The sequence below is a fragment of the Sphaerodactylus townsendi genome, linkage group LG03 (genome assembly GCF_021028975.2).
Source record: "Sphaerodactylus townsendi isolate TG3544 linkage group LG03, MPM_Stown_v2.3, whole genome shotgun sequence".
Classification (NCBI taxonomy): Eukaryota; Metazoa; Chordata; class Lepidosauria; order Squamata; family Sphaerodactylidae; genus Sphaerodactylus; species Sphaerodactylus townsendi.
The window spans coordinates 25,806,247-25,821,409 of NC_059427.1; the positions used below are offsets into that span (position 1 = coordinate 25,806,247).

Below are 15,163 nucleotides of genomic sequence, written 5' to 3' on the forward strand. Positions count from 1 at the left end.
TTACAAGGCAAAACAAACTTTATTCATCTACTTTGTACAGAGAAATCCCATGCAGATGAGCTGCAAGCAGAGGAATCCTCCATGAGGAATCTTCATGGAGTATCTGCTGCAGCACACAAAATGGCAGACATGAGCAGCAGGAACAAAAGTGAGAGGTTTGGGCAGGAAAAATAATGCATTTCCTGCCTGCTTGTGTTTGCTCAACTGGCAGGAAACATCTTCAACCCGGGTTGAGGGGAAAATATTGCTAGTTTATCAATTTTTGAAAAACCCAGGTTGAGAGGAATACAATGGGCTGAAGTCATTTTGAGGAACAGAGCTGTGCAGTGTTCTTCCCCCAAAATCTTTTTTATTAAGTCCTAAAGACATTATATTTGTGTGTGAAGTCCACCAATAAGAGACATTTCATGACAAACTGAACAATGGAAGGGCACTCTTTCTAGAAGTAGCATCGCTCTCAACTCAAAGTCCATTAAAATATTAGGGAGTATTGTGACACCAATTTATTGTGCCAGAGTTCTGGCCTATGGAGTTCTCAGCCTATTACCTATTCTGGCAGAAGCAAAACACTGTGCGAAAGGATCATCTCACTATATTGACAAGCTTAGGCCTGCAAAGAACTGACAAAGGAACCATGTTGAAAAGCACATTTCCAGCTGATTCCATTTTCAGATTCCAGTACTATGCGCATACCTCAAAGAAGCAAATGAGCTTCTGAACTCTTCCTTGCACTGAAACCCTTCGTTTGAAAATGTAAAGATTCTGCTGCCTTTCAAAAGCACTAGCTGTAGAAGAGCCATCGGGCATGAATATGAATGTTTATAGCCTGGAAGCAAGGTAGCACAGGTGAGAATGGAAGGAAAGAGAAATTTACATAGGACTTCCATGCAGTCACGTTCTCAGCTAGGAAATATGGCTATACAATCATATGACTGATTCTTCTAAATTTCCTGGAAAATCCATAGGCATCCGAGGGTGAATAAGTTTCATTTGCTGGGATCACCCGAACGTGGCTTGAGCCAGTTAGTTGGGCTTGTACAGGATTACAAAATATGGATATGTTCAAGAAAAGCTACATCTTTTGTGGTTTCAAAGCATCAGATACTAGCTAAATCCTATCCACCCTTGCTTGGAAGGAAGCCCTATTGCACACAGTGGGGATTACTTCTGAGTAGACATGCTTGGAACCATGCTGTGATATGTTCTCTTTTTTTTAAAAAAAAATGAGATGTTATTATTAAGACTTATAACAGTTAATAACACGAAAAAGAAAAAAATAGAAAATACATTTAACAAAAAGGCTCTCAGTTTCACCTGCACTGAGTACTGACACATAAAGATATTACTACTTGCTCTTTACTAACGTATGCAAAATTGGTTCTTAATTGTTATCACGGATCCAACTTCACACTTTTCTCTATTAAAACTTAAGATCTGATTATCTTCTATCCCTCAAACGCACAAGTCACCAACTTATTTTCTTTATTGTTTTACCCTCCAACCTTCCAGCGCGTCATCCAGGCCAGGGGACACGCCCCCTTGCCTTGCGACTCCAGGGCTGTCGCGCAGGGCAGGGGGGCGTGTCCCCTGGCCTGGACGATGCGCCAGAAGGTTGGAGGGAAGGGAAGGCATTCAGGCAACAGTACAGCGCTGCGCCGTCTTCCCCGCCCCTACTGGGACCGTTCATGCGAACGGTCCCAGGGGGGTGCGTCGGCATCGTATACGCTGACGCAGCCCCCGAGCATGGCCGTGCAGAAATGGCCTAAGACTGCTTCTATAATTGTATTGATGTTTTTATATTACATGGAATTTTATTGTTGTTTTAATTGGGGTTTTATGTTTCTGTATTGCTACCTACAGCCCTTCGCGTATGGACGGGGTAAACTTTAAAATAAATAAACAAATAAATGAAGTACTGTGTTCAGTTCTGGGCACCACAATTTCAGAAGGAAATTGACAAGCTGGAGTGTGTCCAGAGGAGAGCAACCAAAATGGTAAAAGGTCTGGAGTCCATGCCCTACAAAGAGAGACTTAGGGAGCTGGGGATGTTTAGCCTGGAGAAGCGAAGATTAAAGGGGGACATGATAGCTATGTTTAAATATTTGAAGGGATGCCATGTCAAAGAGGGAGCAATCTCATTTTCTGCTGCCTCAGAGACTAGGACGCAGATGGATTCAAAGTGCAGAGAAAGAGATTCCACCTAAACATTAGGAAGAACTTTCTGACTGCCAGGGCTGTTCGACAGTGGAATTCATTGCCTTGGACAGTGGCAGAGTCTCCTTCTTTGGAGGTTTATAAACAGAAGCTTGATTATCATCTGTCAGGAGTGCTTTGATTGTGTGTTCCTGCATGGCAGGGTGTTGGACTTGATGGCCCTTATGGACTCTTCCAACTCTATGATTCTATGATCTAATTTGTTTTTTTTCTAAAGGCATAATGTATGAGACCTCTAAGAATTCCAAAGTATATGTATTACAAATTCTGTGCCATTGGTTCTAGGATTTATTCTGGGCATAAAGCTATTGATTCATACGTTGTTCTCCTTGAGGCTGCATACTATAAGTTAGCTACATCAGAAATGCACATTTGCAGATTTACACAAAAACCTAAAGTCAAACGCTTAGGCCTAGTGTGTGCTAAATAACAGTTTAAAGTTTAATTCTTCAACGCCTCTACAAAGCAAAGACTCCCCCTGTGTATACATCCATTGCTCTTTAGCGGACCAGTTAAAAGTCATTTTAATTGCCTTATAAGAAATATACTTTTCCAGGATTGTTTTTCATTTACAGCTGTGTAACGATAGGATCTTTAAAATGTAAGTAATATTTTTTTGTAAATCAGAGTTATTTGTACCAAGAACTCTAAAAAATATATAGCTGCACCAAACCTTACTATCACACATGTATACTGGACACTTTATTTCTGTTGTGCAGAAAAGACCATAAAGACGTTAGTAGATTATATGTTTCTCTGCTACAGAACAAAGCATGCCAGGCCTTCTTTGTTATAGAATGTTCCACCTGGGTCCTAGTGCCCACCTAGCTCCACTTCCCCCATCTGCTTGAAAGTTTGAAAGTATGAATACATTTTGGCACAAATGCTCTTGTATCAAAATACAATGTTCAATAATACACCAAAAATGGTTTTTGGCAAAGGCGGTGCATACGAATGAATTATAACTCTCATATTCATTTGAGACTATATTCTTGTCTGGGAGCAGGGGTAGCCCCTACCCCCTCCCCGGACTTGCGCCCCTGCCTGCGGCCGGCAGGTGCATCCCCCATGAAACGGGGCAGGACTCACAGTCGATATTAGGCAGGGCAGGGACAGGAAAAACAGGGGCCGGTCGCCATGGCGACAAAGGAGCGGAGCGACTCCCTGCTCTCTCGCCAGCTGACGAGGCAGGTGGGGGCCTTGGCAGTGGGGAGCGGCACGCCGAAGAGGCCGGGCTGGACGAGCAGGGCCAGCTGAGCCCTGTTGGGCTGAGTGCAGGGGCGGGGTTTTCAACCCGGAGTTTGGCTGCAGAGGGGATAAAAGGGAGGAACCTCGGCACGACAGGGGAGAGGAAAGACGAGAAGGAGGGAAGGAGGGAGTGTGCATGTGTGTGGGAAGGAGAGGGAAAAAACGTGAAGGGACAAGGAGGACGACGGTGGGGAAGGCCAAGGGAAGGAAAGGAGAGGACGTTAGGGAGGAAGGTCTTGGAGAGGAGGAGAGTTGGTGGTCAGGCAGAGGGGGCAGGAACTGAGAGGGAAGGAGAAGCCAGAGGTCCAAAGGCTGGCAGGGGGGCTACCCTACTCTTCCTCCCTAGTTTCTTGCGAACCCTGGGTCAGCTGTGGGCAGCCGGCGCAAGCTGTGGCTAAAGCGGCTGTCCCACTTAGTCCACTCCCCGGACAATGGGAGTGAGGCCGGAAGTTCCAGCATCTGGGCAGGGGAAGATGGGTTGGCAACAGGGGTCCCAGTGGGGACCCCGCCCCGGGCGCAGGACAATTTTAATGTAGAAGCATACAATTTTCTCGATTGCTGTACCTCAACTGCCTGAACTAATATCTTTAGGTGAGACACAGTATAATTATATGTGTGTTCATATCGTGCACAAGTTTGGATTTTGGAATTGTGTGTAGATACATGTGGTTAAAGGGCGTATAATCTGGGAGCCCAAATTCAAATCCCCACTCTGCCATAGCAGCTTGCTGGGTGACCTTGGCATACTGTCAGTCTAACCTACCTCATAGGGTTGGCGTGAGGATAAAATTCAGAAAATGAGAATGATGTAATCTGCTTTGGGTCTCCATTGAGAAGAAAGGTGGGGTATAAAGGGAGGAAGTAAAAAATATGTTTTAGTTTGGGTTCATTGCAATCTACCAGAATTTGTATTGTCAAAGGCTTTCAAGGCCAGAATCGACCTGATGCTATGGGGCTCCCGGACTGTGTGGCCTGGTCTGGCAGTTTTAGCTCCTAATGTTTCTCCTGCATCCATGGCTGGCATCAGAGGCATGTCATGGTAAGATTTGTTTCTCTCTGTGGCACAGACCGTGGCCTGGAAAACTCTCAACAGCCAATCAAGCAGTAGCTTCTAAGACATCTCCAGTGAAGCAGAGAAGGAATGTCTACCCCAATGTCTTCTGCTTGCATATTTATTTTGTTTATGAGTAATCTTGCTTCTTCCCTTTGGAGAACAATTCAGAATAATATTAATATAACAGACGTATTTGTATAACCTCATGACAAGCACTGCCTCTGTGCAGGGATTTAGTCTGCCAGAAAAAATCACTGAAAGAAAAATAGAATTGTGTTTCTACCTCATCAGTGGCAAAGCTTGCTGTGTGTAGCTCCTCTGGCAGAAATGACTGGAATGTCAGGGACAGCTTGCAATAGCCCCTGAAACTTTCCTACTGGAAATAGAGTTGTATAATCAATCCCTGTCAGGGAATGAAAACCAAAGGGCCCCAGCTGGAAACGTGACTGGTTTCAGTTCTACTGTACAAAGCTGAACCCACATAGAAATAGGTATTTGGGTCAGGTAGACGGTTTGGCTGCTTGGGTGCATGGGTGACCTGAAAAACACTGGAATACATTGTAGTTTCTGTCAGACTGATTTTTTTTTCACATTTCACATTTTTCACATTTTTCACATTATTTTCAGGTAAAAAAAACCCCTCAAGTTTTTGGATAGCCTATGGATTTGTATTCAGTAACACCAAACTTATTGGATGTTGATGAAAATCCATTCTATTCTAAATTATGTCTCCTCAGGTTTTTCCTGTTTGCTGAAATTGACGCCAAACAAATGTTACTCAGAATGCTGGAGTCTGCCCATTTTAGAGTGGGGAATTAGCAAAGGGCAGACCTGGTCTAACAAGAAGTTGGGCAAGCTCGGACTCTTTTTCCAACTACGTACACCACAATCTGTTCCCTTAAGAAATTCGCAAGAGAGCAAATAAAGTTTAACAATTTACGTAGGATTAATTGAGGATACACAAGCACCCAGTGGTGGGATTCAAACATTTTAACAACAGGTTCCGATGGTGGCGGAATTCAAATAATGAATGTTAAAAAGTATTTAAAAATATTTTTAATATCACTTTTTTATTTTAAGTATTAAAAATATTAATACTTAATAAAAATATTTTAAGTATTAAAAAAGGGATATTTAAGATTTTAACAACAGAACCTTTGGAACCCCCTGAATCCCACCTCTGCAAGCACCCAAATCAAAGAATCGGAGAATTCACACAGGCCTAGGATGTATATAGTGTTAAAGAAAAAGTTTGGAGACAGATTTAGAGAGTTGTGTGGGAGTCAAAGGGTGATCTTAGAGAGCTTGAATCTGAGAAGCTTAGACAGCAACCTGCACTAGACTCCAGGAGACGAAAAAGCAGCACTGGGGACAGTATTACCAGACAGAGAGGTGTCCAAGATAACACTGAACACTGACTGTTATACCCAACAATGGGTCCTGAGAATATTCTCATAGATCTCATAGATTTCACCTCCTCTCTCTCTCTCTCTCTCTCTCTCTCTCTCTCTCTCTCTCTCTCACACACACACACACCTCTCTCTCTCACACACACACACATCTCTCTCTCTCACACACACACACACACACACGGATTGCCAAGGAAGGCTGTCTTGTGCTGTGTGACAGTTGAAGTTCAAGCAAGTTATTTTACCCAAACTTTCGGGGTTTGGAAATCAGCTTTGGTATGTGCTCCCTGTTCAGCAGTTAGATTCAGCTGAAACAGAAGCCCCAAAGCTGCTAAACCTTATGCCAAGCCACTTCCTCCATCTCCCCCCCACAATTGAAAATGATTCCTAATAGGTATTCCTGCACTGCCAAAATGATTTAGCATAATGCGCTGAATGAGATCGCTAAGTCAAAATATCTTTCTCTAAGTGATTTCCTTGCTGTGCCTCTGAATGTCAGAAGGGAAGAGGAGGATGCCGCGTGCTGAATACCTTTGCCAGTTTAAAAGTTTTACACTGAATAATTCATCCTCGGGCGAGCTTTCCCTCCAGGTACGACGCAGAAAAGCTCAGCGGCAGTAATGACATTGGGCCTTCTGCATGGCTTATTTGATATCGAGATACCTTGAATCACAAAAATCACATCACTTACACTTGTGTTGCTCCCCATAGTATGTCTGGAGAGAACCAACTTTATTGAAGAAAGCACTCCTCAGTTCTCCAGACACAACTGGAAAAGTGTACTGGCATGAACTTTGATCTCTCACATATAGCTGGACTCTACAATAAAGTTTGCATCAGCTAGCCGTAAGGGCCCTGGTCACAAGTTACCACGAACAGACATTGAAATTTGTGTACAGTTTATACTCAATTTTACTTTATCTTGAGCGTGCAAGGGAGGAGCAGCATAGCAGTCGAATAAATAACAACAACAACAACAACAACAACAACAACAACAACAACAACAACAACAACAATAATAATAATAATAATAATAATAATATACATGCACTGAGTAATTGTCATGATATTTAACCCATGCATAGTTAAACATGTGGTTTAAGCTTCATGGTTATCCTGGTGCTCAGCAGTGGCGTAGTGGTTAAGAGCAGGTGCATTCTAAACTGGAGGAACCGGGTTTGATTCCCCACTCTGCCGTTTGAGCTGTGGAGGCTTATCTGGGGAATTCAGATTAGCCTGTGCACTCCCACACATGCCAGTTGAGCCCCACCCACCTCACAGGGTGTTTGTTGTGAGGGGGGAAGGGCAAGGAGATTGTAAACCCCTTTGAGTCTCCTACAGGAGAGAAAGGGGGGATATAAATCCAAATTACTCCTCCTCCTCTTCTTCTTCTACTACTACAACTACTACTACTACTACTACTAGTAGTAGTTGTTCCTGGTTTTATATGTAAAGTGAATGTGTGTGAGAGCTCTTTCTTAAAAAGCAGGTATATGTGTACACTGTAATATGTGAACAGGGGTCATGTTTTCACAGGTATTCACAACATGTAATCTGGTTGTGAATGAAGAGAAGGCGACTAAGTAACTAATTTGTTTTCAGAAAAATGCCCATTGGCAACAGTCTGTCACCTTTTCAGAATGTGCAGGAGATAGCAATACCACAAGAATGTACATGAAATGCTGTGAGCCAAACATTTTAACATGTTTTGATTTGATTTTGGTAAGGTCATTGGCTCCACACTTGGTTTGTGAAATTTTAGCTGTTTGTTTCTGACCTAGATTTATAAATCTCAGAGTGCAAAGCAGCATAAATAGCTACCATCAGAAAGAGTACAATTCCCATTCCTGCAAACTCTGAGCCATCCTTGACCAGGAAAGGTGGGATATCAAATACAATAAAATAAAATAAATTACTCCATTCACTGCAGCCATGTCAGGGAGACAGGAACAAAATAGGTTATTGGAGACAAGGATTTACTAGTTTCCCTTCATGTGTGCTGGCGGGGCAGGTGTGCTGCTATGACAGCACCAGCACTGAGGAGGCTTCTAAGGTGGGGAGTCAGCCCAACACAGGGTCAGTAAGTTCACCATCAGGTAGAAGCACAACACAGCAAGCCAGTAGGAAAGTCCAGAAAACAGAGTCGAAACAGTCCAGAGAATCGAGTAACACAGAGTAGACAAACCAGGAGGGAGTAGCCAAGAAGTCAGCGGGGGGAGGGACAGTCCAAGGTCAAAGCAAAATACAAACACTCAGAACAGTGGCATGCAGGAGTTGCTGAGAAACTCATGTGTTGCATCAAAAGCTGTAGCTCTTACTGCAGATAATTATATGCTCCTGGGCTGCTTGCTTGGGAAGGCTGCTGCAGAGACTCCAGCCCATGCCATGCTTGCAAGGAAGCAGAACAAAGCCTCTCCTTCAAGGCCACTCTCAGCAGAGGCGTTGAAAGAGGGAAAAGCGGCCAGTGCACCCGTGTGTCCCCCACCCCATCCGTCCCGTCCCGTCCCGTCCCGTCCCGTCCCACCACACCACACCCCCACCACGCCCTCGCCACACCTCCACAGGGCACATGCCCAGTGTGTCGCCCCCCTTTTCCCTTGGAGCTATGCCTCTGACTCTCAATTTCTGTTGGCAACGCTGCGTTGAATCAGAGGAATCAGTAGTGCTATCATCCTGAAGCTGTAATTCTTCCTCTTCTGCTGACACAGCTGGTGTGGCTCTGCAAGGCTCAGGCAAGTCTTCCTCTGACAAACTGTCAGTCACAGCAGAAGGGGGGGCATGACAGCATATATCTTTTCTGATTGAACCGTTTGCATTATAGAGCAAAGGTTTCCAAACAGAGGGCCTAAACTCACAGGTAACATAAACCTTGTGATTAGGAATGAAAAATTACAAGGATGGGCTGTGTTGGACAGCTGAATACTGATACACTGAAGAAGAAGAGATTGGATTTATATCCCCCCTTTCTCTCCTGCAGGAGACTCAAAGGGGCTTACAATCTCCTTGCCCTTCCCCCCTTACAACAAACACCTGCTACGCCACTGCTGCTCCCTGGTCCTGGTCCTGGTCTTGAAACTTTTGATTGATATGAAGTTTAATTGAATCTTCGATTGGCAAGTGAGAGAGGAAATGACAGCTGGGGTAGGGACAGAAGTTGACAGAGGCCCTTTCCGCACAGGCCAACAAACCTGGGTTAAGAGTGGAATAAAACCTGGGGGGGGGCATTTTGTACAGATCCCACTCCTAATACATGTCCGTTCTACGTTTCCCCCTCCACTCAGGTTTTACAAGAATCGCGATATGTGCGATTCTTTTGTTTTATTTTGTTTTAACTTTTCTTTTGTTTCTTTTGTTTTAATGTGCCTCATAGCCGCGGCCGAGCAAATGGTTTAAGCAAGTCTCTGGGGGAGCATGGGTGCCTGCCTGCGGAGCTGCACATCAGTGGGAGGTAAATTTAAAGAAAAATATGCGCCTCCATGCAAAGGCGCACACCTCGGCCAATGCACTGGCTGTCCACAAGACAGCCAGTCATGTCAATGACCCGGGGCTATGCCAGGCTCATTTATCCTGGTCTAAATTTGCTGTGTGGAAAGGGCCAGAGCCTGACAGAGGCTGGCAGCTAGAGTAAGAGGAACACAGTTGTGTAGGATCAAAGGTCCAGTGTGAAGAGAGTGAAGTGAGTATCCTTCCCTAAGGAAAATAGTTCCAAAGCAAAGGGTGTGATCTCTAACCAGTTTTAAGGACGAAAACAGAGTTCCTACGTATTTTGCTTCTGCTTCTCCCAGCAATTGAAATAAATATTGCTTCAAAGAAGTTCATGTCAGTTCAACTAAGCAGTAACTGCCAAGTGTTCTCTGTTTCAAGAGTAACAACACCTTCTTGCAAAATAAATCAGCTACAGACTGAATGCAAAATATCTATTGTTTATAAATGTCATAAGTTTCCTCATTCCTGTTCCTGTTTTACCCACCAAGTTTTTTTTCCTGAAACTTCTCTGATGACCTGACTTTACTGTATTCCCCAAAGAAAGAAAAATAACAGTTTTATGTTTATTATTCAATAAACATCTTGTATGCCATACTCTGACTTACACACATAAAGGGTTTTGGACAGACTCCTCATCTTCCTAAGAAAGGTAAAAAAAACCAATGTGAGGGACATTCCTTTAATATCTGGAGGGAATGCAGTGAGAAAAATATTAATAATTAAAAAGTGTCTGTCATAAGCACCAACCATTTTGGGGGTGCCATTGGCTTGGCATTGGTACTAAGCCTAAAAGAACATTGCCTAGACATGTTCTTCTCCAGTGTGTCTCACGCTTTTCTTAATTTGGAGATTAGCAGTCAAAAGTGAATGAAGTTGATGCCCCACACTCCATATACCAGCACTCTAACTTTGAGACCCCTCCCCCACTACATTTCCAAGCCTAGTCAGTAATATATTCTTTTCAGTAGCTTCTATTGGCATTTTCAATCACCTACAGCTTTCACTCTAATTTTGGAAATGCAAAAGAAGCCATCTTTCTAGAAGCTGTGAAGTCATAATCTAGCCAATCAGATGTAACCAAGGGCCGGAGAAGCTGATGAGAAAAGACTTTGCCAGTAGTGAACTCACAACCTAACCAGATCTGTTAGGCGACATGACAAGCTTGCTATTTCTAGGATGAAGAATACATAAGAACATAAGAACTAGCCTGCTGGATCAGACCAGAGTCCATCTAGTCCAGCATTCTGCTACTCACAGTGGCCCACCAGGTGCCTTTGGAAGCTCACATGCAGGATGTGAAAGCAATGGCCTTCTGTTGCTGCTGCTCCTGAGCACCTGGTCTGCTAAGGTATTTGCAATCTGAGATCAAGGAGGATCAAGATTGGCAGCCATAGATCGACTTCTCCATAAATCTGTCCAAGCCCTTTTTAAAACTATCCAGGTTAGTGGCCATCACCACCTCCTGTGGTAGCATATTCCAAACACCAATCACACGTTGTGTGAAGAAGTGTTTCCTTTTATTAGTCCTAATTCTTCCCCCCAGCATTTTCAATGAATGCCCCCTGGTCCTAGTATTGTGAGAAAGAGAGAAAAATTTCTCCCTGTCAACATTTTCTACCCCATGCATAATTTTATAGACTTCAATCATATCCCCCCTCAGACGTCTCCTCTCCAAACTAAAGAGTCCCAAACGCTGCAGCCTCTCCTCATAAGGAAGGTGCTCCAATACGTAAAATATAAAACAAAACCAGACAAATGTGACATTGAATCAATAGCCCGCCAGGAAAGTGAACACCAATAAACTGAGGGTGTTTGGGATCCCAACTCCTTTTCCTCGCCAAAGTTCAGATCCCCCCCCAAAAATGTGGTAAACTAACTGGCGCTCATCCCCACCATCCTGAGCATGTACAGACACGTTTTTCAAATGCTGTTCAGGAAATAATCTTCCAGGAGTGCGACTGTGCTGTAGTAAAAATAACTGATGGTACTCTTATTGATTTCGATGGAGCAAGATGGTTTCCCACATGTATTGTGAACTTTTTTTTATTTTAAATTTGCAAATCCAGAAGAGCTCATTGCCAAAAGAAGGCATTTAATTTAAGGGTGACCAATGGAGGCCGCATCAACCGTTCATGCAAACAAGGATATAGAGCTCAGACTTACCTCATCATAGACATTGTCATTTCTGCTGAAATCTCCGGACTTCCTTGGAAGTATGTGCACATGGACATGCTAAACATCAAAACAAAATTACTATGATTATCATTATTGTTATCATTATTTTTATTGTTATCTTTATGTTTTATAGGCCACCCTTCCCCAAGCAAGCTCAGGCTCCCAATATACATAAATAATAATTCATAAAATCATACTTAATAATACATAATGAAACACAATTACAATCTTCCGGCCGTGAAAGCCTTCGACAATACAATTACAATCATTCTACGGCAGATGGCACCCATGTTCCTAACAGGAGGAGGAAAACTGGGGGCGGGGGGAGGCCAAACTGGCGGAAACTCATAGCTTTCTCAACCATGAGAGCCAGCATGATGTAGTGATTAAGAGCAGGTGGACTCTAATCTGGAGAACCGGGTTTGATTCCCCACTCCTCCATATGAGTGGTGGACTCTTTATCTGGTGAATCAGATTTGTTTCCCCACTACTACATTCCTGATGGGTGACCTTGGGCTAGTCACGGTTCATTCAGACCTCTACCAGCCCCATTTACCTCCCAAGATGTCTGTTGTGGGGACAGGAAGGGAAAGGAGTTTGTAAGCCTCCTTGAGCCTCCTTACAGGAGAGAAAAGAGGGGTATTAATCCAAACTCTTCTATTTCAAACTGTATGCTTGGTGAAACAGCTCTGTTTTACAGGCTCCACAGAACTGCATCGAGTTTCACGAGCCCTGGTCTCAGTGGACAGAGTGTTCCACCAGGTTGTGGCAAGGGCTGAAAATGCCTGGCTCTGGTTGAGGCCAGCTGGACATCTTTTGGACCAGGGATCACGAGTAGATCTTTTGGACCAGGGATCATCAGTTGCAGGTCACAATGTTCTTCAAACACACACACAATTATGTTAATTATCAGTTTCTAGTGAGACTGAATTCTGTCTCCAGATGTTTCCCCTGCAATTCAGTTATTAAGAGCTTACTTCCTAAAAAAAAAAAAAACATAGGAAGAGATCTTCTGGATGAACCTATTGGTCCATCTAGTCCTGCATCCTGGTCCTCATAGTGGCTTGCAAAGTGTAGTGGAGGGCCAACAGCAGAACGTAAAAGCCATGGTTTCTCCTGATGTTGCATTCCCGCAAGGCCAGCAGATGTTCTGCTATGGCAGGAGACCTCTCGCTAGCAGTCCTTGTTGCCTACCATCTCTCTAAGCAGTGGCATGAGATTTTGTTGTTGTTGTTTAAAGTTGGTGTTGGGTGCATTGCCACATCACTTCCAAGGGAAAGTCCATAAGTGATGTAGGATGAGTCTAGGGACCGTGGGCAGCTATATGGTTTTACAATAGGGTTTGCAATGATTCCCTAGAGCTACCATATGCAACTTATCGGCTTTCTCTGGAAATGACAAAGCAACATACACAGTGGAACCTTGGTTTTCGTTGGTAATCCGTCCAAAAAGAATCAATGAAAACTGAAACCGATGAAAACCGAGGGAAACTTTTCCATAGGAATCAATGTAAATCCAATTAATCCGTTCTAGGCACTCCAAAAAACATACCCAAAACACATTTTTGGTGAATAAACATAGTGTTTAATGCTGAAAACAGTAACAAACAATAACACTAGGACCAACTTCAGAGCCAGTAGACCAATGTCGTATCAGAAAGCTGTTCAAAGAGGTCTGTTTCTGACGCTTTTTAAAGATTTGTCTGAAATGGGGCAAGACATTGTCATTAAACAAGTTGCAGACATGGCCTGCAACAGCTTTGTCTGGGTGATTTTTCTCCACAAACCCTTGCACCTTATTGCAAATCGATGAAAACTGAGGCAAATCGATGAAAACCGAGACAAATTTTTCACTGAAAAAATCGATGAAAACTGAAACTGATGAAAACCGACAGCAAAGAAAACTGAGGTTCCACTGTACAATGCCATACTCTCATGTCCCAAGCCTTGATGCTCTTGCTGGTTGCCAAAGCTTCTGTAGTGGACGGGTGTACATAATGTTGCAGTCAGTTCCTCAAAAAACGTGTTGGAATTATTCGTTATGAAATGTAAAGTATGTCCTTTGCTTCACAACTTTTCATTTACAACATAGGTGTCAAACTCGCGGCCCTCCAGATGTTATGTACTACAGTTCCCACCACGATGGGAACTGTAGTCCATAACATCTGGAGGGCCATGAGTTCGACACCTATGATTTACAGGAATCTGTCAGTCAGTCATTGGAATATAAAGAAATCTGCTCTGGTAGACTTAATGAGGTGCTCCATAAAGCTTTCCCAAACTATCCTACAAACATCAGATCCAATAATTTATTGTTTGTTATTATTACTGTTCGTAGTTTTCAGCATAACCTAAGAAGCTTTTTTAGGTTTAAAAATGATTCTTCTGAGTAATACATCAGCGATAGTGTCCCGATAGTGTATTATACTAATACATCACATCAGCGATAGTGCTCTTATGATGTATTAGTGTAATACATCATCTCAACATCATGGCCCTGATGATATATTGCTCAACCCCATATTGCAAGCTTTAAAAAAAACCTCTTTGCTACCATTGGGCCCTTGTCTACACACTCATTTGGAAAATTAAGGGTTCGCTGAAAGAAATAGAAGGTAAAGGGATGGTACTATTCAGACTGCAAATTAATAGTTGAACTACTAGTTGACCCCCTTTAGTTCATCATTTACCTTATATTTAGAAAAACAGTGTTCTTCCTTACAGCAATTGGGTTCTAACTCTGCTAGTGCACTGCAATTCCATCCACACTTTCTTAAAAATAAGTTCGGTTTTCTTTTTGTACCTGATTTATGACTTGAGTGAAATGTTTCTTGATGGTTATTACAAATTATTTGGAGAACAAAAAATCCCAAGCTGACTACAAAGTGCTTCTCTTTACATAATACATTTCTGAACCATGGGATCCCAGTGTCCTGCAGTTCTTCCTTCCTAATTTACACAATTCAATAAACATTGGACAGTCATCAGCGTAACAAAGAAAAGATGACAGCAGAGGTTACTTTTTAAAGAACTACTTGTTATCTCTATGTTTGCTGAATGATTCTAAAAGGATGGTGGACAGTGAAGCCAAAATTCCCCATTATCAAAGACACCTAAGAAAATTTAGCAATTGAGATATAAAGTTCACACGAAACAACAAGATAACAAAAGTTTGTGGATGACAATAAATTATTTGGACTAGAAGACAGACAATCCCACACTGACTGCAAAGTGCTTTTCTTTGAACCTGATATTTTCATACTGCTGAATCCTCATAGTCCAGAGTTCTAATTTACACACATTCCAAAAACCAGGCGTCATCAGCACAACCACCATCAAAGGCACATTTTTGTCTGTCAGAGCTCATGTGTGAATCAAATATATTCAGCAGCCACAATTTCATCCCTCAGTTTAAAAGAACCTAGTCAGATCAACCTGAACCAGCAAACGTAAGCAATTATTATATATTTATTTCAAATAATTATAAATATAGTTACATGCCAAACCCGCAAGAGGAACTTATCATTCTTTTTGATGTTCCCAGGCCTAAGGAGTGGATTTTCATGGTTTATATCAGC

At 42.8% G+C, this 15,163-nt stretch overlaps 1 protein-coding gene across 4 annotated transcripts in view; it reads right to left on the reverse strand.

The window, feature by feature from the left end:
* The window catches only part of FHIT (fragile histidine triad diadenosine triphosphatase), a 1,529,347-nt gene that overhangs the window by 193,572 nt on the left and 1,320,612 nt on the right, over window positions 1-15,163 (reverse strand). For all 4 annotated transcript variants that reach the window (XM_048490110.1, XM_048490109.1, XM_048490111.1 and 1 more), the window contains exon 7: window positions 11,575-11,643. In XM_048490110.1, the coding sequence (XP_048346067.1) occupies window positions 11,575-11,643 (69 nt within the window). The remainder of the gene's footprint in view (window positions 1-11,574; window positions 11,644-15,163) is intronic.